Below are 26,016 nucleotides of genomic sequence, written 5' to 3' on the forward strand. Positions count from 1 at the left end.
AGTTGCTTGGCCTCTGCATATATATACATATATATATATATCTATGTATGTCAGGTCAATTTACTGTCCAGAGCTTGAAAAGTGTGACTACTTTGATATGTTCACTCTAGATGCTAGGGTGGGTGTTAGAGACATCAAAGAGTCATGTAAGCTTTTTTAACAGCTTTATCAATTTGTCCGGCCAACATCAGAAGATTTATGTGAACCCCAAGCCTCTCTGTTCTTGCATCCTCTTTAGACTTGTACCATTTAGTTTATAAAGTTATAAAGAAATGATATGCAGTGATTACTAATTAACTTTTGATAGATTATTGGATTCATATGAGGACAGATTTCCAGGGCATTAAATAAAATTACTATTTTTAAAATATCTAATTGTTTAACTGGTCTTAGTGCACAACTAAAACTTATTTTCAATATCCTGATAATCTTTTTGAGCTTCTGTGTGAAATCAAAGATACTATTGATTCTTCAATGAACTACCATAACATGCTTAGTGAATTCTGGAGTAATTTTTAAGAATTATTATCCAGACTGTAGCATAATCTTTTGAAAATAAATTTAAACATTTTAATACTTCAGTCAATAATTTTGTGTAGCCTTGAACCATAGTTCAACATGTTTGATTACATGTGAATTAGAATGTTTCCTTTTAAACATTTTCTCCTGTAAAGCAGCATGTTATTTGGAAACGGTTTGAGAGTCCCATCAGTTTGAGACCAACATTGACTCAAGAAATCAATAATACTCTAAACTAAAACGATGACCAACTTTTAAAAAATCAATATTGTTTTGTAAATGCATCAGCAAGAGTTATGGGTCACAGTCGTATCACACTAAGGTGCCATAAATGACATTGCTATGAATTAATAACAATGTGTTGTCTGTTAGTCAAAAGAAGTAAAATAACTTTTTTTTACAATTGTTTGGCTGCAATGATGCACCTTTAACCATTGACAATGTGATGGAAGAGATGTACACATGTAACACATTATAAGTGAACTATTAATCTTTGATTTTTCAACCTTTCATTCATGTAGATTGTGTTCAGGAAGATCAGTGATGTGAAGCGTGAAGAAGAAGAAAGAATGAGGAGAAAGAATGAGGCGCCATTAAACCTGCCTCCTGACCATCCTGTCCGCAGGCTTTTTCAAAGGTTTCGACAGCAGAAGGAAGCTCGTATAGCTGCAGAAAGATTGAAGGATGCTAATGATGTAGAGAGAGGTATTGCACAGTTTGATGGCCACGTAACAGATGCTGCAGCAACGACTAGTGTAGTTACAGTAACTGAAAGTCCTGCAACTCCAGTCCCTTCACAAGTGGTTAGAGCCTCAACATCAGAGACATCAGACCAGGCTAAATTACAAGCTCCAACATCTGAGCAATTTGCAGCTGCTAGGCAACCTGGAGAATCCAGTAAGCGGAAGGGCTGGTCCAAATTTAAAGAGTCTGCTTCTAAAGCAGAAGACTGGAATAAAGTGTCAAAGGCAGAATCCATGGAAACTTTACCAGAAAGAACTAAAACACATGAGGAGATGTCTCTGAGGAAAACAGATTCATGTGATAGTGGTATCACAAAGAGTGATCTGAGATTAGACAACGCAGGAGAAACACGGAGCCCTCAGGACCGAAGCCCCGTGCAGACGGAGGCAAAGCACACTTTTTATCCAATTCCTGAACAAACCCTTCAAGCAACCATATTGGAAGTAAAAAATGAGCTGAAACAAGACATAAAGTCCCTGAATAACAAGATCACCAATATTGAAAAACAACTTTCAGAAATACTGAGATTATTAAATGCAAGACCCACAAATTCGCCACAGGAAATATTTGAAATATCAAGGCCAACAACCCCAGAATCTGATAAAGAAGACAGGCAGTTCTAGCTGAATCAGCCTTTGGGTGACAAAAATCTATAATGGGAAAATTCAGGTGTCATTTAATAAACATCATCTAATTTGAAGATGAGCTGTCCAGAGTGCTGAAATGATGGGGATTAATCATGCTTACTTCAACTTTCTAGGAGGCATGCCCAGATATATATGCCTCAATCATGGCTTGAAGACTAAAAAATGTTCCTTTTGTTTTTACTGATCTGCTGTATTTTGATCAGACAGTTTAAAGAAAATGAAATTATAAACACCCAGTCAATCTACAAATATCTTTGCACACTGGCTTATGATGTCATTTCATGGAGACAAATGCCTCACTTCTGCTGGAAACTAATTTGAAAAATGCAGGATTTCTTATTTTTTAGCATATTGTCTGCATAGCTTATCTATTTCACTAATGTAACCAAAGGAACTCTTAGGAATTTTTACAGATCTGTACTGTATTTCTTTAGATTCATCCTTTACTAGTCATGTTTATTTTGCTTTATTTTTTAGATTATAGACAGAAAATAATGCCTCTTTATGCTCCATGTAGCTCACCTTTTTTATAGAAGAGATATAAGTTAAATTTTTTTTAATTGCAGGAAAATAACAGCCGAAGACAAACATTAATTGTTCTCCTTTGCTTTTAACAGAATGTGGATCATCCTTTTGCTTCTTGTTCATGCTAACCTTTGCTTTGTCTAAGTCCACTGATTTTTTAAAGCTTTTTGAGCTGAAATTTCAAAGGTGAAAATTTATTGCAGTTTTAGAACATAAAATGGCAATGAATTATGTTCACTGCCCTGCTGTTTTTGCCTGTGGTCTTCTCTCACCTCAGCTGATTTTTAAAAATTGCTCCATCCCCTCTTGAAGCCACTAAATTATGCTGTGCCATGGTTCCATAGGCACTGGATATCCTCCAGTATCGTGCCCCAAGTGACTGTTCTTCATTGTAACTCCAGTCAGTATCAACAATCTTGTAATTATGGGAGCATCAAAACTGAACCCAATTTGTCTTCACTGAGTACCAAACACACAAACATCTTGTGTAGCAGTCACTGAATAATGATCAGGAGCGGGACTCATGGATGATTTCTCCTTCCCTAGTAGATGTGCTACAATTACTTGGAACACTTAAACTATTTTCATACTGAACTCTGGAAGACTAGCATTTGTAGACCAACTTTTTATGTTTATGTTATTAAATCAGACTCCCTTCTTCTAATGGCAGGCTCATGCATCCAGTTTTTTTTTGTTGGTCTGCAATTCTATTGTTGAACTAAAAGAGACAGATTTTAATTTTCAATTTATTCGCAGGAATTGTGTATTACTGACAAGACTGGCATTTGTTCAACAGTGCAAATGCCAGTAGCCAAGTCATGATTGCAGTTCTCCCAAAATCAAAACTTAAACAATATACAATAATAAAAGCAGCTTAAAAATGGCTGCAGATATATTCTAAAAGATGCCATAGGATCTGAGTATTTTCTTTACAGCATCCTGCATGATTCCGCTGGTCATGTAAGTTAAGAATGAAATTGGATAAAATTGGGTAAGTATCTTATTCCACCATAAGTGTGAATGTAAACAGCAGCTGCTTCAATAGCTAAAGTGTTAATTTTTATGAAGACCAGCTTTGGAGAAATCATTCAGTGGCAGCATAAGAAAGACTCTTCTAATCCGAAGGATCTAGTGTAACATACTAAGTGCCGACTTGATATGTACAGGCAGAAGAGACTCTTAAACAGTTCAAGACCAACAAAGCATCTACTGATTTAAGTGCTCGAAGGGAAAATTTTAATAAGCCCATTGTAACATACTTCCATTCAGAGTAAATTTGCTTTAAAAAGAATGGGAACAAGAGAGATTTGTAACTGTCAGCTTTTCTGAATGTTATAAGGAACAATATAAATTCCAGTTTCATTTGGGCTTTCACTATATTTTGAATGGTTTAATGATGTAAAGGTTTCTACCATTACAACTATTGTACAAAGCTGTTTGCCCAAAATGTAATTCTTTCCAGGGCATCCACAGTTGACAATTATTGTAAATGAATACAATACTGAAAGGCTATGCCAAGCAGGATCCAAGAATTCAGTCTTAAACAGGGAATGATGTTTACATTGCTCAATAAAAAATGAGTGGTTTAATCCATTGTCATTAGCTAGTAAACTAAATAATTCTAAAGACTTTGTTAAACATTTACAATTATTTCCATGTAATTTTTCTACAGTCGCCTTTGTTCATCAATCTAGGATGAATTAGCAGATGGTACCATGCAATATATGTGGTCTGCATAAGAGGTACTTAGGAAAGATGCTTTAATTTTTTATAAGTTTTAAATAATTACTAAATTGTATTTTTTACAGTTCAGTTCAAATTACTTCAGATACCTACAATCATATATCAAAGTTGTAATTTCTAAAGAACAATAGACTAATTTTCTTAAAACTAGTTAGTGAAATGAATTGATAAGACTTTTCTAATTGTGTATTGATCTTGCTGCTGTACTCCATTAGGAATGTTGACACAGTAGCTGAGCAATACTCTGTATAAATTTGGATTAGCAACACAGGATGGTCAGATACACTCAAAGGAACTTGATCTATAGGGTGTTTGAATTAAAATCACAGAGGCAGATTAATACTGTGTACAGCAGTTAGAAGTTGTGGAGTAGGATGCTGAAGAAGTAAGACTTAGGGCGGGATGTTCCAGCCCTGCCCATCACCAGGATCATCCAGTCCCGCTGAAAGTCAATGGACTTTTGGCTGGGGCTGCCGAATCTCCCACAGCATGTCCTACCACTTTTATCTTAAAGACTCAAACCTCCTGAACTTTGGGGAAAATATCAATTTAAAGACAAAACCAGGTTCTTGTCATTGTTAAAAGTGACTGGAGAAAGTTCTAATAGAAAATAAATATCTGTTTTGTATAAGTTAATTTTAGAGGCTTTTTGCATGAACCTGCAAACTGCATTAAGATTAGGGCACAGTAGGTATGTGCTTCACTTATTTTCTTCCCAAATCAAAGAAGTACCAGATAACCTACAATATTGGTTCCAGTCTACTACTTTACTTTTATCACTAATGTAATTATGCACATACTCCTGTGAGCATGGCAAAAGTACTGAACAATTTAGGAACTATTTTTGTGGTCAGCAAGAAAAGCTGCCAGGAGTGGCATATGTACCAGTTTTGCAACATTTACTGAAAGTCAATTAAATATAATTTATGCATATCGTATATATTAATATATTCCTGTAACAAAAAGAAACATGAAGCACAAATTATTTGATTTGTAAAGATATGTAAACTTTATTTATAACAATAAAGAATATTTTATACATATTTAAGCTTTTAGTGTTGGTGTGTAAATCAATGAAGCATTGATTGCTTATTAAGTAGTCCAGTTGTCACATTTTCCCTCCAGTTTTGAATCAATATGCTATGTGGTATGATCCTCACATTATTCATTACATAAGACCAAAATATAGAGATGACACTCTTCACCTTGGAAACCTTACTTAAATTCAGCCAAAAGTAAACGACGACAAAAACATATCGTTCTGAAGCAGTTAAAAGCCCTACAACAGCAAGTTTCGGGCAGTTGAAAGGAGGGGGAGATTCACTGTGGTATTTATGTTGAAATTGGAAACACAAAATTTGTTCACAATTGTGATTCTCAGAGGAAATCAATGTCAAAGGTATGTATAGAAGTGGGGGGGGGATAAGAGAAGCAATATACATGCAGACGGCACCTGATTTAGAAGAATAAGGCTTGTCAGTCATATATTTAATATTCGTTTTATATCAGTAGGTTTATCTATGACATTTTTTCCTGTTCGACTGTGTCATGAAAATATAATTTTCATAATATTATTGTGATTTATTGTAATAGTGGGGTTTGGATTAGTTTCTCTGTGTGTATGTGTATTGGAGGGGGATTGAATTGGAGACAGCTGGTCTGGAGGTTTTGAGTTATCAACAAGAAGCTAGATTTGAAATGCTATATACGTAAGCATGGCTCAAGTATTAGAATGTGAGGTGTAGGGAAAATTTGCATTTTTAGATAAAGTAGAGTAGTTTGAATTTCAAAGAGATGGTAGGATGCTACACTTAGCCAGAAGAAGCCAAGCCAAACAGTGTGTTTATTTTTTCCAAGGGCAACATTTTCCCCCTGTTGGGGGGGGGGGAAGAGCGGGAGTGGGCGCAGGTGGGTGGGCTTCCGATAGGTATCCCCAGTCGGGCATGAACCGCCATTTTACATGGGTGGGCCAATAAAGGGCCGCCCAGCGTGATGTCCGCCAGAAAGCACTATGCGCTCCCTGTGCAGGATCAGCTCTGATTTAAGACTTTCAGTAAAGGTGATTAAAAAATTTCCCTGCCATCTCCCCTCATGTGACACTGTCACATGAGTTGCGACACGTCCATAACTTATATTTAAACATTTAATAAAAATTTAAGTACCCTCATTAAACCTCATCCCGCCGGTGGATGAGGTTTCATGTTTTTGCCGAAGCCCGCCTGGGCTCCTGGCCTGCCCGCCAACCATAAGGTTGGACGGGCAGGTCCATCAATCGTGTTAATTAGTTTTTTAATGGCCTTAATAGGCCTTTGAAGGCTGTGCACCCGCCGAACTGAAAACCTAAATGACACGGGGTGGCGTCTGGACGCACACCCGACATATCCCCGCGTCATTTTACGTGTTGACGAGCAGGCCCCACCCCAGCTTGCCGACCAGAAAAACCTGCCCCAAAGGTTACTGTTAAAATTAGTACTATGAAAGATTTATATTATGAGAAAAATAAAGTTGCAAAAACATATGGGAACAATAGAATTTGCATTAAAAATGGAGAAACATGTATAAAGGAGATGAGTATATGTGTAAGAGGAGAAAGCATTCTAAGATTTAACACAAGTCTGAAACGCCTCCAGCCCCTGTGCATCAAGTTGCTGTCTACAGGAACGAAAGCTGAGAAAACTCATTTGGAATGCAACTGTTGCTTTTTCTATGACCTATGTATGTGCTTGAAATCTTTTCTTTTGTTAATAAATGTTTAATTTAGTTTTCTAAAAACCTCTGAAGTCACAGTAGTTTGAATTTAAGGCACACACCTCGAAATAAAATACAAATTGCAAAACAGTTGTGACCGCGTGATCAAGTTTCCCTTGTGGATTCGATCCACCTGGCACACATCATCTGCCATATCATAACAACTATCTTTTCTCTATGATCCCACAGCCATTCCCCTTATGTCAATTCTCCTTCCCATTCTGTGGACTGCCCTCACAGTTATTGGTTGCAAGTTCCTTCACTCCATTCCCAGCATGCCTCCCTTCCTTAATTCTTCTCAGCACCTGCCTTCACATTCAACAAAAGTAATTTGTTTACTTTCTCATTGTGTCCTTTTTAAAAAAAGCTGCGATGAAAGGTTTTAAACTTGATAAGAATTTTAAATTCGAGGTACTGCAGGTCATGGATAAATGAGAATTGATGTGAAATATACCACAAGCAGAAGAATATTGGATGTGCTAAAGTTTATGGGTGTGGATGATAGAAAACTGACCGGTAAAGTACTGGGAGTCAAGTTGAGGTGAAAAGGCAGAGATGAAGGTTTCTGTAACAAATGGGCTGAGGCGGGGCAGAGGTGGACAATGGGCAGAATTTTACAGGCCCTCTCCAGAGGGTTTGCACATTGGGACCCCCCTCTGCCCAGCCCCCGGCCTCTCCATCAAGACCCCTCACCCCTCTCCTCACTCACCCGGACCTTAACTCTCCTTGCCGTTAGACCGCCAACACTTACCTGGTCCAGGACACCAGGACTGAGAATCTGAGGATTGCTTGCATTCGCTATCTTGACCACTGCTGTCACTGGCGCTGCTGGGACTAAAGAGCTGCTGGCCAATCAGATTAATCAACAGATCTCTGAGGCAAGATCTCTGCCTGACTGAGGGACCTAAGTCCCATCTCCAGTCAAATAACACTCTGGCCGTGGGGCTGCTGTGATCGTGGGGGTATGTGTTCCCCACCAATTTCTTGGGTTGTGGGGGTGGGAACCCCCACCATCTGAAAAATCCTGCCCAATGTCTATGGTAAAAGTAGGTGGTCTTTGTCACAGGAAGGATATGGGGTTGGTAGTGCAGCACAAAGTGGAACAGGACACCAAGGTTGTGAGCAGCCTGATTCAGCTTAAGAAGGGATGGAATAAGTGGCACGGTTACAATATTTGTAACGGTGGCAGAAGACAATGGCTGGAATTTTTCAGTCCTGCATCGTCGCGAGCGGGATGGGAAAATTCGGAGAGCCTCCTGCCTGCGACGATGCCTGCCAGAGTTGGGGCCAGAAAATCCCACCCAACGTCTTAAATCTTTCCAAGTTGGAGGAAATTGTACTTTATCCAATACTGGCTGCTGGACAAGCAGTCTGACAACCCAGAAACAGTGGAAGGGTTGTTTGTGGTCGGGGGGGGGGGTGGTGGTGGTGGTAGTGGTGGTGAACTGGTGGCATAACGGTATTGTCAGTGGATTAGTATTCCAGAAGTCCCAGGGTAATTCTCTGGAGACCCAGGTTCGAATCCCACCACAGCATTTGGTGAAATTTGAATTCAATAAAAATCTGAATTAAAAGTTTGATGATGACCACAAAACCATTGCTGATTGTTGTAAAAACCCATCTGGTTCACCAATGTCCTATAAGAAAGGAGATCTGCTGCTCTTACTTGGTCTGGCTGACATGTGACTCCAGACAGCATTGTGGTTGACACTTAACTGCCCTCTGAACAAGGGCAATTAGGGATGGCAATAAATGCTGGCCTAGCCAGCGATGTCCATATCCCATGAATAAATAAAAAAAAAGGTCGAGCTGGTTGTCAGCACCAAACATGCAGAAGCTGATTCCATGGATAGATCCTTGAGAACTCCAAATGTAATGGTGTGGGGGCAGCAAAAGATTCCATTGCTGAAGATGCTTTGGCTAAGTTAAGTAAGAGTCAAATCAAGCTAGGGTAAACCCACCAAGCTGGACAATGGAAGAAAGGCAGTGAAGGATGATGGTGTGGTCAACGAAGACAAGGATTGAAGGGAGAATGTGTGCCTACTATTTGATCATAGAGGGATTGTGTATAGATATCTCCTGCAAATGTGGAGAGAGATGGGCAGAGAATGTAAAGGGAGAAAGCTATTGAGACGAGGAAAATGAAATAACCATTCGGACCAACTGTTGATGTTAAATTAACATGATAAATTATCAGAAATTAATCTTGGAGAATCAATTGTTGTAGATCAATTTGCCCTTAGTGAGTTAAATTTGGTTCAAAAGAGGTAAATGCATGTGATTTTTCTGTTGTGATTATAAACACTCCAATATAAGCGTAGATGTGAAGGAAGATAAACAATTGGCGAATATCTAGCTATTGTACTCTCTGACCTACTATCATTCATGATGTAATGTTTCAGCTTTGCATCACAATCTGGTTCAGGTTAATTCCAATAGACAGTATTTATTCATTTAATTTGACCCCTTGAATCTTCTTTGGGATTAGGTAACCAGATACTGCTTCTCTGATTTAATTAATCAGCCAACCTGCATTAATCTCTGGCTGTGTAAAACCAACACCTAATCCTAATTGAGTTTTGTAAATTAGCCTGCGGTATGTAGCAAATAGAAGAATTTGCATGGTTAGAATCATGTTTTGAAATATATATTTATGATAAGTGTTTTGAACAGTTTGTATTGTATTCCTCTGGCCCACTAATCTAATGGTGTCACAATCCTTTGTTAAAATATTAGGCAATGGAATTTCATTCACGAAGATGGATTAATGTGTCGAATCAACTCCAAAAGCAGCAATATAAGGATTTAAATAGGTCATTTCAATGTACATTTTAAAAATAGCTATTTCAATGAGAACTAATGCATTCTACGTACACCAACGGGGATAAATTTGCATTAGGGGTGCTACACAGACTAAGTTGATCCTCTGGAGGCAGGCAGCGCCACAGACTGTTACCTGCGCAGCGTTCTCCTTTGATATCATCGAAGAAGGTCGCGGCCAGGCCTGAGTGTCCGCCCACCCCACCCCCCGCTCTCCCCCCTCCACCAAGGAAAATGATATAAGCGCTGCTTCTAGTGGATCTCTCTCTCCAAACCTTTTGCATTACAGGAAGTATGTGAAGTTTATTCAAACCGTTTAGCAAATTGGGAAATGAGAATCAGTCAAAATGCATTCAAATTAACTTTAATCCAAAGAGAGTATTGTATTTTAAAGTTTAAGAAAACACAGGATATTTTTAGGCCTAATATTTTATTCTAATAAGAAAAAGTAGCATGATTGACAGAAGATTTAATTTTTGATTCGGTCATATTCAATTCCTACTTGGGCATAGCAGTAGAAATATGCCAGAACTGCTATAGGTATCCATGGCCAACCTGCAAAACAAAAATAACAATCAGTGTTAACAGTTAGCAAAATGCACAGGACTCCTTAGCTCCTGCTCACATTGGTATTAATGTAAATTTTATCTTACATTATTAATTAGATTTTATACTGAATTCTTTCACCAATAATATTGTGACTGTGACACCACTCTTGCCTCTGAGTCAGCAGGTTATGGGTCCGTGTTCTACTCTAGGCACTTAAGCACGTCAAGTGCAATATTGTGCTGTACAGTTAGAGGTGCAGATTTTCAGATGGGACAGTGTGCACTCAACTGGATGTAAAAGATGTCATGCACTGTTTCAAGTAAGAGCACAGGAACATTAGGAAAGGCATTTTTGTTTTGTTGAGAAGAGCCCTAAACATGAACATGACATATTCCGGATGTAAAAGATGTCATGCACTGATTCAAGTAAGAGCACAGGAACATTAGGAAAGGCACTTTTGTTTTGGTGAGAAGAGCCCTAAACATGAACATGACATTTTCCAATTGCTTCATGTATAGACACATAGGGTTGAATTTTTCTGGGTGGCAGTGCGCCTGAAAGCCGGGGGCCTCAATCATTTCGGGGAGCCCCGACGAGATTCTGTGACAATCGGGCAGCTAATGAGCTGCCTTCAGGGCTCCTTCCCTTTAAGGGGAAACATCCAACCACCAGGATTGCTAGCCACTGTTGGAACTGAACCCAGTCCAGTGAAGCAGTGATGGACGCCATGCTTGGGCCAAGGTAAGTGGGATCAGGGTTGCCAGGGTTTACCAGATGTTCTCTGCACTTGGTGGAGGGCCCCCTGCCACTGGTAAAATGCTAGTGACAGCAGAAAGGGGTCCTTAAGTAGCCCTTAAGTGGCCACTTAAGGGCCTTAATTGGCCCCTGGAAGGGAAGGCCATCCTTCACCGTCCCTGCCATTGAAAAAATTCCACGGTGTTGGGAAGGCGACAGGCATTCCATCCTCAGCCTTCCCTCTCAATTCTCCAGCCCTTTCCACCTGCCTCCAAACCTGCTCTCGAGGGTCTGATTAAAATCTGCCTGGAATATGCAAAGTCATTTTCTAAAACCCATCACAATTTTCATTGTGAGGACTGATAGTTGCTGTCTGTTGTAGTAACTACAACAATTAAGACTTTAGGAGGAGCATAAAGCTTCTGCAATTTTTCTTAAAGAGGTAGCGTTAGCCCCTGACTGTCTGGAGTATTCAAGCTGTGGCGAGAGTAGTGTTGTGGCATCTGAAATTTGCAGTGGGCATCTGTCCTCGTTTTCCAGGGGTAAAAAATTGTTGAAAATACACAATTACAGAAAGTTATCACCACTTTTTACTTTTTAACCTTTGCTGCACCAAATCAATCATTTTTTTTTTGGACCACTATGTTAATTTCTTTAATTTAAAATCCACACGTCAGCATACGTATTACATTCAAGTATAAGGTGAGACATACTGCAACAGGCATCTGGTGTCTGCAATGGAGATGTTCCATTTATTTCCCCTCAATTGCTGCTGAGAATGTGGGAGCCCCACACATCAATGCAAAAGGCAAGCTGAAGCACTTGTACCACCTTCAGCTACAGGTGCCGAGTGATTTGACCTCCTCCTGAAGTCCGCAGCATCCACTGCTGCCAGTCTTCAACCAATTTGATTCAATGTGATATCAAGAAACGTCTGAAGGCACTGGATACTGCAAAGGCTATGGGCCCTGACAACATTCCGGCAATAGTTTTAAAGGCCCATGCTCCAGAACTAGCCCCTAGTCAAACTGCTCCGTATAGCTACAACACTGGCATCTACCGAGCAATGTGGAAAATTACCCACATAAATCCTGCCCACAAAAAGCAGGATAAATCCAACTCGGCCAATTACCATCCCATCAATCTACTCCCAATCATCAGCAAAATGAGGGAGGATGGCGTCGACAGTGCCATAAAGCGGCACTTACTCAGAAATAACTTGGTCATTGACGCTCAGTTTGGATTCTGCCAGGGTCACTCAGCTCCTGACATCATTACAGCCTTGGTTTATACATGGGCAAAAGAGCTGAACTCAAGAGTTGAGGTGAGAGTGACACCAAGGCAAAATTTGACCAAGTATGGCATCAAGGAGCCCTAGCAAAACTGCAGTCAATGGGAATTAGGGGGAAAACTCTCCACTGGTTAGAGTCGTACCTCACACAAAAGAAGATGGTAGTGGCTGTTGAAGGCCATCATCTCCAGGGCATCGCTGCAGGAGTTCCTCAGGGTAGTATCCTCAGCCCAAACATCTTCAGCTGCTTAATCAATGAACTTCCTTCCATCATAAGATCAGAAGTGGGGATGTTCACTGATGATTGCACAAAATTCAGCCCATTCGTAACTCCTCAGATACTGAAGCAGTCCATGTCCATATGCAGCAAGACCTGGACAATATCCAGGCTTGGGCCGACAAGTTTCAAGTAACATTCACACCACACAAGTGCCAGGCAATGACCATCTCCAACAAGACAGAATCTAATCTTGCCCCTTGACATTCAATGGCATTACCATCACTGAATCTCCCACTATCAACATCCTGGGGGTTACCATTGACCAGAAGCTGAACTGGGCTAGCCATATAAATACTGTGGCTACAAGAGCGGGCCTGAGGCTAGGAATACTGCAGCAACTAACTCACCTCCTGACACTCCAAAGCCTGTCCACCATCTACAAGGCACGAGTCAGGGGTGTGATGAGTGCAGCTCCAAAAGCACTGAAGAAGCTTGACATAATCCAGGACAAAGCGACCCGCTTGATTGGCACCCCTTCTACAAACATTCACTCCCTCTACCACTGACACACAGTGGCAGCAATGCGTACCATTTACAAGATGCACTGCAGAAACTCACCAAGGCTTCTTAGGCAGCATCTTCCAAACCCACGGCCACTGCCATCTGGAAGGACAAGGGCAGCAGACACACAGGAACACCGCCACCTGGGAGTTCCCATCCAAGCCACTCACCATCCTAACTGGGAAATATATTGCCGTTCCTTCACTGTCACTGGGTCAAAATCCTGGAACTCCCTCCCTAACAACGCTGCGGGTGAACCAAGACCACAGGGACTGCAACGGTTCAAGAAGGCAGCTCACTACCACCTTCTCAAGGGCAATTAGGGATGGGCAATAAATGCTAGCTTCATTGGCTCGCCCACATCCCGTAAATTAATTTTAAAAAACCCCACAAACCTGAGAAGGATAGAGAGTGGGAAGGTGAAAGGAAGGCAGGTAGCCAGGGAAGAGAAGGGATAGCTGGGAATGTGCTGAAATCGCCTCCTCAGACCAGAAAGGAAAGTTCTGAGCATGGGAGTGACATCCAAATCACAGAATCACAGTGCAGAAGAGGCCCTTCTGCCCATCGAGTCTGCACCGACACGTGAGAAACACCTAACCTACCTACCTAATCCCTTTTACCAGCACTTGGCCCATAGCCTTGAATGTTATGACATGCCAAGTGCTCATCCAGGTACTTTTTAAAGGATGTGAGGCAACCCGCCTCCACCACCCTCCCAGGCAGTGCATTCCAGACCGTCATCACCCTCTGGGTAAAAAAGTTTTTCCTCACATCCCCCCTAAACCTCCTGCCCCTCATCTTGAACTTATGCCCCCTTGTGAATGACCCTTCAACTAAGGGGAACAGCTGCTCCCTATCCACCCTGTCCATGCCTCTCATAATCTAAGACTTAAGTGTTTCCACTGTAATAAGGCCGGACACATTCAGGAAAATTGCTGGATGTTGGGTGGGAAATCCATTGGAATTATTGAGGTACGTAAGGCTGATTTAGGAAAAAAAAGCCCCGACTGAAAATAGAACTGATCAAGTTGTAATGTTAACAGCAGCTGTGCATCCGAGTGTGAACACTGCTGTGAGTGCAGGTGAGGTGAATAAGATACCCGAAAGCTACAGGGAATTCTTGTCAATAGGAAAAGTAACTCCTTATTCACCAAGTGAGGTCAAGGAGACTGAAGAAGGGTCATATGGACTTGAAACGTTAAGTCTATTTCTCTCTCCACAGATGCTGTCAGACCTGCTGAGTTTTTCCAGCATTTTTTGTTTTTGCTTCAAACTATTAAGCTGTGGTAACAAACTCCATTGAAACAGTCTGACATTCTGATTCTCAAACTTATCTACAAAGGCCAGTAACAATCCCAGGGTTTCCTTTTCTATGCTAGGATTTTTTTTTAACAATTTAACTTTTTCGAAAAGTATCCCACTGGTTTTTCTACGCCTAATTCATCTTCTTGTAATAAGATTACACCCACCCCCATGTCACTGGCATCGATTCTCACATTGAAGGGTTTAGAGAAGTTAGGGACAGCCAACACCAGTTCAATTAAGTGATTTTTCAACATATGTTGGATTTCTGTTTCTACCTCTCAAAAGTCTGGCACTCTCTTGACCATTCTACCTTTGATTCTTTTGTAATAAGTCTGTTAGTAGAGCAGCTATAAATCTTCCATCTTTAAAAAGTCATAGCAACTTCCAAAACCATGTCGATTATCAATGAATCAGAAACATGGTATCTGTCTTTCATCCTTCAACAATTATTATTAATCTGCATCCAACAACTCATTGTCCATGCTTCAAATCCTGTGAGAGACCCCTGCCTTATGTTATGGACCAGGATGGGAGGAGGGCGCAGTTAATTCTAGCCCTTCTCCACAAGTCATAACAATGTAAACACCTCCATTCAAGAAAGCAGGAAGACAGAGAACTACAGGCCAGTTAGTCTAAAATCTGTCACTGGCAAAATGCTAGAATCCATTTTTAAGGAGGGAGTTGCAGGTTTCTAGAGAATCATAATACAATCAGGCAGAGTTAACATGGTTTTGTGAAAAGGAAATCATGTTTGATAAATTTATTAGAGCTCTTTGAGGATGTAATAAGCAGGGTGGATAATGGGGAATCAGTAAATGTAGTGTATTTGGATTTCCAAAAGACATTTGATAAGGTGCCATATAAAAGATTACTATACAAGATAAGAGCTCACGGTATTGGGGGTGACATAGTAGCATGGACAGGAGTTTGACTAATGAACAGGAAACAGAGAGTTGGGTCAAATGGATCATTTTCAGTTTGATAAACTGTAACGAGTGGAGTGCCATAGGGGTCAGTGCCAGGGTCTCAACTATTTACGATCTATATTAATGACTTGGATGAAAGGACTGTATTGTAGCCAAATTTGCAGATGATATAAAGATAAGTAGGGAAGCAAAGTGATATAGATAGATAAGTGAGTGGGAAAAAATTGGCAGATAGAGTATAATGTGGTAAAATATGAGGTTGTCCACTTGGCAGGAAGAATAGAAAAGAATATTATTTAAATGGAGAGACTGCAGAATGCTGTGGTACAGAGGAATCTGGGTGTCCTTGTACATGAATCACAAAAAGTTAGCATGCAGGTATGTAAAGTAATTTGGAACGCAAATGGAATGTTGCCCTTTACTGCAAAGGGGATGAAGAATAAGATAAAAGGGAAGTCTTGCTGCAGCTGCACGTGGCATTGGTGAGACTTCCCATAGAGAATTGTGTACAGTTTTGGTCTCCTTACTTGCATTGCAGTTCAGAGAAGGTTCACTAGGCTGATTCCTGGAGTGATGGGGTTGTCTTGTGAGGAAAGGTTGAGCCTATTCTCATTGAAATTTAGAAGAATGAGAAGTGACCATACTGAAACATAAGATTCTGAGAGGGCTTGACATGGTGGATGCTGAGAGGATGTTTCCCCTTGTGAAGGGATCTAGAATTAGGGGACATAGTTTAAAAACAAGGGGTCTCACATTTAAAATGGAGATGAGAAGGAATTTCTACTTTCAGAAGGCAGTTAGTCTTTGGAATTCTCTTCCACAGAGAGCAGTGGAGGCTGGGTCATTGAATATATTCAAGACCGAGTTAAACAGATTCTTGATCGACTTAAGAGAGTCAAGGGTTATGGGGAGCAGGCAGGAAAGTGGAGTTAACACTACAATCAGATCAGCCATGATCTTGTTGAATGGCGGAGCAGGCTTGAAGGGCCGAACGGCCTACTCCTGCTCTTATTTCTTATGATCTTATGATCATCTTAGTCTCCATTAAAACCAGTACTCTCTCTTCCTGCAGTACAGCCCTCATCTCCACTCCCTTTAGTCTACGGGACGCAGACCTGAACAGACATGGCAGATACTGGTTTCCATTCACAGACAAATCTGGCTGTACCACATAAAGTGCTATCTGATTCTGCTCTCGTCTGCAAAAACAGCTCACTATTCTAGGATCATCCTAGAAAGCAAAGGAACCCAGGTTTCTGTTCTCTACTAGGAGCCATCTTCTTAAACTTTTTTCTCTTCCATCGACACTTCCAAGGACAAGTACAAGGAGTTCATGGATTTGTTTGTCACCAAGATTGGGGCCATCCGATGAGCTGCCTCTCACTTCCCTCCCTCCCCTAGCCCACCCGGCCAAACCTGCTTGAAGGCTCTTTCATGCCTTAGCCCTGAACTTGTACCCTGGTCTAGTTTCTCTCCTATCTCCCTTCATGCCCTCTCCAAGCTCCCCAGCTCCTGTTCTGTTGACTCAATTCCCACTAAACTACTGACCACCCAACTTGCCTTCTTGGCTTCCACGTTAGCTGACATTGTTAATGACTCCCTCTCCTCAAAAGAAAGAACAACCCTTGACCCCTGTGTCTTTGCAAACTGCCTGTCCATCTCCAACCTCCCTTTCCTCTCGAAAATCCTTGAACTTGTTGTCTCCTCCCAAATTCGTGCCTTTCTTTTCCAGAACTCCATGTTTGAATGCCTCCAATCAGGTTTCCACCCTGCCACAGTACCAAAACGGCTCTTTTCAAAGTCACAAATGACATCCTATGCGACTGTGACAAGGCTAAATATCCCTCCTAATCCTTCTTGACCTGTCTGCAGCTTTTGACACATTTGATAACATCATCCTCCTCAAATGTATCTCCATTATCATCCAGCAGGGTGGGATTGTACTCACCTGGCTCTCACACAGTCAGCTTTGGTGTCCCCCCAGGATCGATACTTGGACCCCAACCCCCATTTCTCATCTTCATGTTTCCAACTGACAACATCATCTGAAAACACATCAGCTTCCACTTGGACACTGACAATACCCAGCCAAACCTCACCACCAGCACCCTCAATCCTTCCACGATCTCTAAATTGTCAGATTGCTTATCCGATATCCAGTGAGCAGAAATTTCCTCGACTAAATATTGGGAAGACTGAACAATTATCTTTGGGCTCTATCACAAACTCTGCTCCCTCGCCACTGACTCCATCTCTCTCCCTGGCAAAAGTTTGAGGCTGAACCTAACTGTTTGTCACCTTGGTGCCATATGTGATTCTGAGATGGGCTTTCTACCGCATATCTGTGCCTTCAATAAGATCGCCTACTTCTATCTCCCTTACATTGCCCCTGTCTGCCCCTGCATCAGGTCTTCTTCTGCTGAAACGCTCAACCATACCTCCAGAGATGCACTCCTGGCTGCCCTCCTAAATTTTACCCTCCATAAATTTGAGGTCATCCAAAACTCTGCTGCCCATGTTGAAGGTCACATCAAGCCCCCTTTCACCCATCACCCCTTTGTTTTTATTTATTTATTCTTTCATGGGATGTGACATTGCCGGCCAGGCCAGCATTTATTGCCCATCCCTAATTGCCCTTGAGAAGGTGGTGGTGAGCTGCCTTCTTGAACCTCTGCAGTCCATATGGTGTAGGTACACCCATAGTGCTGTTAGGAAGGGGGTTCCAGGATTTTGACCCAGCGACAGTGAAGGAATGCTGATATAGGGCAGAATTTTCCATAAATGAGACTAAGTGCGGTGGCAGACGGTTTTGGCAGTGCCCGCCCCGCTGTCCGGAATGACAGGAACTCGCGCCCAACTCTGCAGTTGGAGGATCATTAGATATGCAAAGCTGCATATCGGTCCAAATCACCGGGCAGGTCGGGAGCTGATTCGTCCACCCGCCGTCAGCTGGCTGCTCCGAAGGTGCGGGCGCCATATTTAAAGGCCAGTCCAACACACAATCTCACTCTCTCCAGCTCACCAGAAATGTCTGTCAGCCAGAAGAGGAAGGCCGAGAGCCTGAAAAGAAGGCAGCACCCTGCTTCACGCACCAGGCCCTCCAAGGTCTTGATCAGAGGGGTGCAGGCGCAAAGGCATGCGCTCTATCCCAGGGATGGCTGCAGGAAGCAGAGCAGCCTCACTTCTCCAGCCTGGGAGGCCGTTACGGAGCTGGTCAGCGTGGCTGGTAACCGCACCCGAAATGCCACCCAGTGCAGGAAGAGGATGAACGATTTCATCTGCTCCGCCAGGATAAGTCATCCTTCAACTCCCTCCAATATCAAACAGTCATCATGGCATCACGCACTCAAACAGCTACTCTCGGCAGGAATCTCACGCAACCATTAGCGAGGGACACATATCAACACTCATTCTCTCATTGAGACTTTCACATCACCACCACCCCATCTATCATGTTGCTCACACTCCATCCTCTGGCCCTTCTGGGGAGGGCTCACCACACACAGGGAACATGCATCTCACCCAACCTCGGCTCCATCCCTTCCCATCACATGCCTCTCTTCTTTATACAGGCCAAGCTGGCGCAGAACAGGCACGAGGGATCGCAGACTGGGGGGAGGGACAATCGACATCATTGTCCTCAGTGAGTTTGAGGGGGCTGCAGCTGAGCTGGCTGGGGAGGACAGGGTTCGCTCCTGTGGGGAAGGGGAGATCGGACTCTCCCACCAACCTAGTACGGATCACAGCTCCATCACCTCATCAAATCCTGACATTCACAGTAACTCACAGGCGGTCTTATCTAGCTCAGGCTCATTAACTGAAACTCTATTTTCTATTTTCCAGGCACCAGCAGATTGAGGGCCCCAAGCCAATCCAGCACCAGTTGCAAACTCATAGACTTCATCCAAAGAGGAAGCTCTGGGAGAACCGTCACGGTGCTCACACGCACCCTCCACCAGCTCAGAGGCACACGACGGTGAGGCATAGCTGCAGATTAGGCTTCGGCTCACTTCCTGGGGAACACGTCCGCAGCAGTCGGAGGCAGGGACAGCCCAGGTCTCTGGCACTCAGAGGGCTCCTGGAGACCAGCCACCAGCTCAGTCCGAGTCAGATGATAAGCCTCTGGAAGCGGCCACCAAATCAATGCTGGAGATGCAACGACAGGCAGTGGGACAACAGGCGGAGATTCAACAGTCACTCAGCAGAAGAGAGTGAACGATGGAGGAGTCCGTCCGTGTCATGTCTGATGTCATGGCTCTGACATGTGAGCACCTCAAGGTCACCATGAGAAGGCTGGCGACCACCATGGAGACCCTGATTCAGCAGTCTTGCCGGATTTGTGCTTGACCCTGCACTCCATGTTGCGATTTTGTACTTTGGAATCCTCTTATTTCGAGGTTTAGCCTTGCTGCTGTTCAGTGATAGTGTCCCACTGTGAGATTCATATTCCTGTGATGTCAACCTCGGTTGAACTGAACCCTACACCCTTGTGCGATGTCCGGGAGATGTGTTTAAATCTTTAATCGAAATGTGTGATGTAAGCATTTCTAACCCTTCTTCCTCAAGGGACACCATTGTGGACAGCTCATCAGCATTCTGGCAGCATTTGTGTCTCCTCAGTGATGGTGGCAGAAGAAAAGACATGCACGGGAGGAGGAGATCCTTAAGTATGTCCATATCTCAGTCGCAGCAGTGTTTGCATCATTAGATGGCAGCGAAGCCTTTAAGTCTTCTCTCACATCGCTCTTGTTCCTAAGTGGACTCTCAGTTCCCAGAATGAGCTCCCTCACAGGGCCCCACAGACCAAAGCAAAGATCATGGCCTGGCGATTCATGAGGCCAGAATGCACAAGTGTGAATGCGGGACTCGTTCTTGCTGAAAGTGGGTGGACATCCCCCAAGTTGAAAGAAAATGGCATTGAGGGCTAGGAGAAATATGGCCATATTCCCTCACTTAACTTTACTCTTCCTGGAATCTGTCAGCAATTAATGTATCACAGGCACGTCTCCCACGTCTTCCTCCATGGTGTGATCATGTTCATACTGACCCTCAGCAGCCGCCTGAGGTGCCTGGTCTTCCGAATCTTCATCCTCTGATGAGCTCTCATCCTTCTCCAGTTCACCCTCTGCCAGGGGTTCACCTCTTTGCATTGTCAGATTGTGAAGGGCGCAACACACTGTGATGATGTGGGAAACCCTCTCAGGGGTGTATTGTAGTGAGCCACCTGAGCGGGTCCAAGCATCTGAAGTGCATCTTCAGAAGCCCTATGGCCTGCTCTATAAGGGAACGTGTGTAGCTGTGAGCTCTGAGGGCAATGCACTGGTGTCATCAGACAGTGTTTCAGTGGGTACCCCTTATCCCCAAGCAGATGTAATGGCCCCTCGAAAATCTCAGGCACCTGGGACTGACTCAGATTTTAGGAGCCATGGCAACTCCCAGGTACCATCCATAAACGTGCAATATGTGCTTCTGGTGATCACATACCAGTTGTACATTGATGGAATGATAGCCCTTGTGGTTTATAAACATTAGGGCCTGCTGCCATGGAGCCTGTATAGCCAAATGGGTGCAGTCTAATGCACCCTGCACTCTTGGGAAGCCTATGATGGCGGCGAAGCTGGTGAATCTCGCAGCCTGGCTATCTTCATCCAGAGTAAACCTGACATAATGATGGGCCTTCCTGTAAAGGGCACCTGTGACCTCCTTTATGAATCGATGTGTTGCAGACTGAGAGATGCTGCACAGGTACCCTGTTGATCCTTGGAAAAAACCAGAGGCAAAAGAATTGGGTGCACTGGTCACTTTCAAAGCCACTGGCAGGGGATACCCTCCAACTCCACATGGCGTCAGGTCTTCAAGAAGAACGTGGCATATGTGATGTACCAGAGCTCGAGACAAGCGCAGACGTGCACGGCATTGCCTCTCACTCATTTGTAAATAGGAGACTCTTCTATGATAAACCCTAGGTTTGGCAGGTAAGCATTGTTGCCTGAGTCTCTCCGCCTGACCCTCCTGTTCATGCTCTGGCTCTGCTTGAGCATGTCCCTCCTGCTGGAGATGCGCACAGAGTCACCTCTCCTTTTTTTGCCTTCCCCATTGCATTAGGACCCTGAAAAAGGCAGCATTGAGCCCTGGATCTATATCTACTTTTGCCATCTCTCTGAAAGGAAACATTGAAGACATTAATGATTCAAGGGGCAAGAAAGTGAAGCTCAGAAGATGACACGTTTGGAAACTGTAAGGGTCCATAGTTTTTCCTGCCCTACTTGCATGGTGGCTGATGCTGCCTTGTCGCTAGCACACACATCGAGGTGACTAATATGGCTTCGAAGATATGTAACATCTTGATCCCTGCGTGGGATGCTAAAGTTTCAGTGAGATGAGTGACTCAACCTAGCTCCGTGCTCAAATCTCTGATGTGGCATATTAATGACCAACTAGTTGCTCATGTTCAATGAGTGGATGCCCTTTTTCCCATTACGCAGCCTTCCCTCTCCGTTGCCCCCGGAATGTTTATCAACCCCACCCACGCCTCACAGCCTACTCCTGGTTGAAATGCTAGTTTCTGAAAGTGGAGGCCTGGATGAGTACCACAGCACAGTGGTGTTCTTCGGGACGATGTAGACAAAGAGCAGGAGCAGACCAGCTACTGTGCATCGGTTGTGGAGGGAATGAATGTTGAAGATAGTGGATGGGGTGCCAATCAAGTTGACTATTCTAGATAGTGTTGAGCTTCTTGAGTGTTTCTGGAGCTGCACTCATCCAGGCGAGTGCAGAATATTCCATCACAATCCTGACTTGTGCCTTGAAGATGATGGACAAACTTTGGGGAGTCAGGAGGTGAATTACTCGCCACAGGATTCCTAGCCTCTGACCTGCTCTTATAACCACAGTATTTATGTGGCTAGTCCAGTTCAGTTTCTGGTCAATGGTAAGCCTCAGGATGTTGATAATGGAGGATTCAGCATTGGTAATGCCACTGAATGTCAATGGGAGTTGATTAGATTCTCTCTTGTTGGAGATGGTCATTGCCTGGCACTTGTGTGGCGCAAATGACACTTGCAACTTATCAGCCCAAGCTTGAATGTTGTCCAGGTCTTGCTGCTGATTGACACAGACTGCTTCAATATCTGAGGAGTTGACACTGACTATGTATGTCTTGTCCATAAAAAACAGGAAAAATCCAACCCGGCCAATTACCACCTGATCAGTCTCCTCGAGATCATCAGGAAAGTGACAGAAGGTGTTGTCAACAGTGCTATCAAGCAGCACTTACACAGCGATAACCTGCTCACCAATGCTCAGTTTGGTTTCTACCCGGGCCACTCAGCTCCTGACCTCATTACAGCCTTGGTCCAAACATGGACAAAAGACCTGAACTCAAGAAGTGAGGCGAAAGGGACTGCGCTTGAATCAAGTTTGACTGACTGTGGCATCAAGGTGCCCTTACAAAACTGAAGTCAATGGAAATCAGGGGAAAATCTCTCTAATGGTTGCAGTCATACTTGGCACAAAGGAAGATGCCTGTAGTTGCTGGAGGTCAATCATCTCAGCCACAGGACGCCACTGCAGGGGTTCCACAGGGTAGTGTCCTAGGTCCAACCATCTTCAGCTGCTTCATCAATGACCTTCCATCCATCATAAGGTCAGAATTGGGGATGTTCATTGATGATAGCACAATGTTCAGCACCATTCATGACTGCTCAGATACTGAAGCAGTCCATGCCCATATGCAGCAAGACCTCAACAACATTAAGGCTTGGGCTGATAAGCGGCAAGTAACATTCGGCCCAAGCAAGTGCTAGGCAATGACCATCTCCAATGAGAGAGACTCTAACCATCTCCCTTTGACATTAAATGGCACTACCATTGTTGAATCCCCCACCATCAACATACTACCATTGACCAGAAATTGAACTGGATCAGCCATATAGATACTGTGGCTACAAGAGCAGGTCAGAGATTGGGAATTCTGTGGCAAGTAACTCACCTCCTGACTCCTCCCCAAAAGCTGTTCTACAAAGCACAAGTCAGGAGTGTGATGGAATGCTCTCCAATTGCCTGGATGAGTGCAACTCCAACAACACACAAGCTTGGCACAATCCAGGACAAAGCAGCCGACTTGATTGGCACCCCATCACCACCTTAAACATTCACTCCTCCACCATTGGCGCATAGTGTGTACCATTTAAAAGATGCACTGCAGCAACTCACCAAGGTTCCTTCGACAGCACCTTCCAAACCCATGACGTCTACAACCTAGAAGGACAGGGACAACAGATGCATGGAAATGCCACCATCTGCAAGTTCCCCTCCAGGCCACACACCATCCTGACTTGGAACTATATCATCAGTCCTTCACTGTCGCTGAGTCAAAATCCTGGAATTCCCTTCCTAATAGCAATGTAGGGCCTATACCTATACCAGATGACTGCAATGATTCAAGAAGGTGGCTCACCGCCAACTTCTCAAGGGCAAATAGGGATGAGCAACAAATGCTGGTCTTGCCAGCAACACTCACATCCCATGAAAGAATAATAAAAAATAAAAATGCATGCATTTGAGAAAAGCTCCTATAAATGGAGATACGCACAGTTTTATGGGGAAGAAAGGTTTTTTAAACCTTGGGCTGAATTTTACGTTTTTCAGCAAGATGCAGGAGGCCGGCCTGGAAATGCGTAGTCTGCTGACTCCCACCCCTGCCTTTTATACACGCCGAATAAAGCATCTTATGGCCAATTAGCGGCTGCCAGGTGGCAATCCAGCCAATTATAGTGCAAAGGAGGGGGTGGGGAGGAGGGAGGAAGGGTGGGGTAAGGTAGGGGGAGTGGGGAAGGGGAGGAGGGGGAGGATAGGAAGGGGAAATTGACATAGATGACTTGGACTCCAAAGCGGGATTAACCCTTCTAATACAATTTTCGGAAACGTTTTGCAAAAAAGTTGTTGGAAGCATTGGAGGGATGGTCAACTTTTGATAGATTCAAGAAGACAGACGATCAGCCCATAGAGGATACATTATGGACTTTGATAAGTGGTATAAGAGACTGTAAAAGTTTAACTTTGAAATCCTGGAGTCTGTATTGGCTTTCAAATTACTGGACTGTGCATGCATTTCTCATGTCAATAGACTTTTGGTTTTGATGGGGGTTCAATTTCATGGCAAAGGCTTGCTCCTAGACCAAATGGCTGCTGTCCTAAAACATTTTTGGAAAAACAGTAATTTCCAGCTACTTCCCTATCAAATACAGGCAACTCTGCTGTAAAGCGAAGATGGAAGACTCCATGGTTACCAAAGTTCGAGATTACCAAAATAATAGATGCAGATTTCAGAAAGAAGATGGGGTTGTTGATAAGTGGTCTGAAGACTTGGCCAATTTCAGAGTTAAGACAAAAAGCGGATATGAGATGGTGACTATAGGCACTTGAACCTGAGAAATGCATGGGAAATGATTTATTGGGGGTGGAGAACTGGAAGAGCCTGTGTATTTACTCTGTAGTCATGGAAATAAACCTGTCTTAAGGTACTAGCTGGCTTCCATTCTCATTCTTTCATCCACACTCATTCTTTCCTCAAGCATAGGAGTAATGTTAACACTTTGGGTTTTTTGGAGGAAAGCCTCTGACATATAGGATTTTCTGCATTAACAGGCAGTGTAGCTTACCATGATCATGAAAATGCACCCTACCAGTTCATGGTACTGTAAATGAAAACAGAGGTATCCTATATCACTGTTCCTCAAGGGTAAAACTATTTGCTAGAAGTCTGACACCTATTTCATGCTCATCACTACCTTGACCTGCTTATCAGTGCAGACACACCATTTGTACTATCACGCCATGTATCATTTCCACAACAATCCAGCTGTAGTCTAACAAGGAGAAAGTTTCAGTGGAAAAAGGCAATAACCTCATCTCATCAGGTTCACAGCCTCAGACTGTCAGCTAAGCATAGCAAGGTCTTTCTTCAGGGCACTAATTGTAAGGTACTGAGATTATGTTCAATTTGAATTACATCTGCAATTATGAAAACATTCTGAGAAAAGCAGTTTACTCATTTCTGCGTATACCTGGTTGGGAACGTTTATTTAACTTAATACTTGGATCCGAAAGGCAAGTATCGAACTGCTATGAATGTGAAAAAATCATACTGCTAGGTGGGCTGTCAAGAGAAAATAAATTTATCAGTTCTAATTTATATCATTCACACTTTTAAGTTGTGTTAATGGAATGATCAACTATAAGTAACAAAGATTCACAATTTTTTTTATTTAATGATGGGATTATTAAGTTTAAATTACTCTTTTAGATGACAGCGCCAGACTGCATTTAGCACAGCCTCCATTAGAAACACAGGGCAGGATTTTACGTCCCGTTGGTGAGCGTCCCGATGTCATTGCGCACTCGTGTGACATTTCGGTCGGCGGGCGCACTTGAGTGTCGGCAGCATGCCCGCCGACAATTAAGAGGCCTATTAAGGCTGTTAATCAATTAATTTAGGCCTATTTATCGCTGCCTGTCCAACCTTATGGTTGGTGGGCGGGTGAATCGGCCAGGTGGCCTTTGGATTTTTTAGGAAACCTCATCCACGGGTGGGATGAGATTTCCAACATTAATTTAAAAAAAATTTTTTTTGACATAATTTTTATAACGTTTATGTTCACACCAGCGAGTCCTATGTGGGGA

The 26,016-nt window shown here is 43.2% G+C and overlaps 2 protein-coding genes across 3 annotated transcripts in view; one reads left to right on the forward strand and one right to left on the reverse strand.

The window, feature by feature from the left end:
• kcnh1a (potassium voltage-gated channel, subfamily H (eag-related), member 1a) overlaps positions 1–1,886 on the forward strand; it is a 311,195-nt gene extending 309,309 nt beyond the window's left edge. Inside the window, exon 11 of the mRNA XM_078557611.1 lies at positions 1,041–1,886. Coding sequence (XP_078413737.1) covers positions 1,041–1,886 — 846 coding nt within the window. The remainder of the gene's footprint in view (positions 1–1,040) is intronic.
• An 8,273-nt stretch (positions 1,887–10,159) lies between these two features.
• The window catches only part of hhat (hedgehog acyltransferase), a 346,318-nt gene continuing 330,461 nt past the window's right edge, over positions 10,160–26,016 (reverse strand). For both annotated transcript variants that reach the window (XM_078557118.1, XM_078557117.1), the window contains one exon: positions 10,160–10,301. In XM_078557118.1, coding sequence (XP_078413244.1) covers positions 10,216–10,301 — 86 coding nt within the window. In that variant the 3' untranslated portion in view covers positions 10,160–10,215. The remainder of the gene's footprint in view (positions 10,302–26,016) is intronic.

This window comes from Cetorhinus maximus, chromosome 14 (assembly GCF_964194155.1).
Source record: "Cetorhinus maximus chromosome 14, sCetMax3.hap1.1, whole genome shotgun sequence".
In the NCBI taxonomy this organism is placed as follows: domain Eukaryota; kingdom Metazoa; phylum Chordata; class Chondrichthyes; order Lamniformes; family Cetorhinidae; genus Cetorhinus; species Cetorhinus maximus.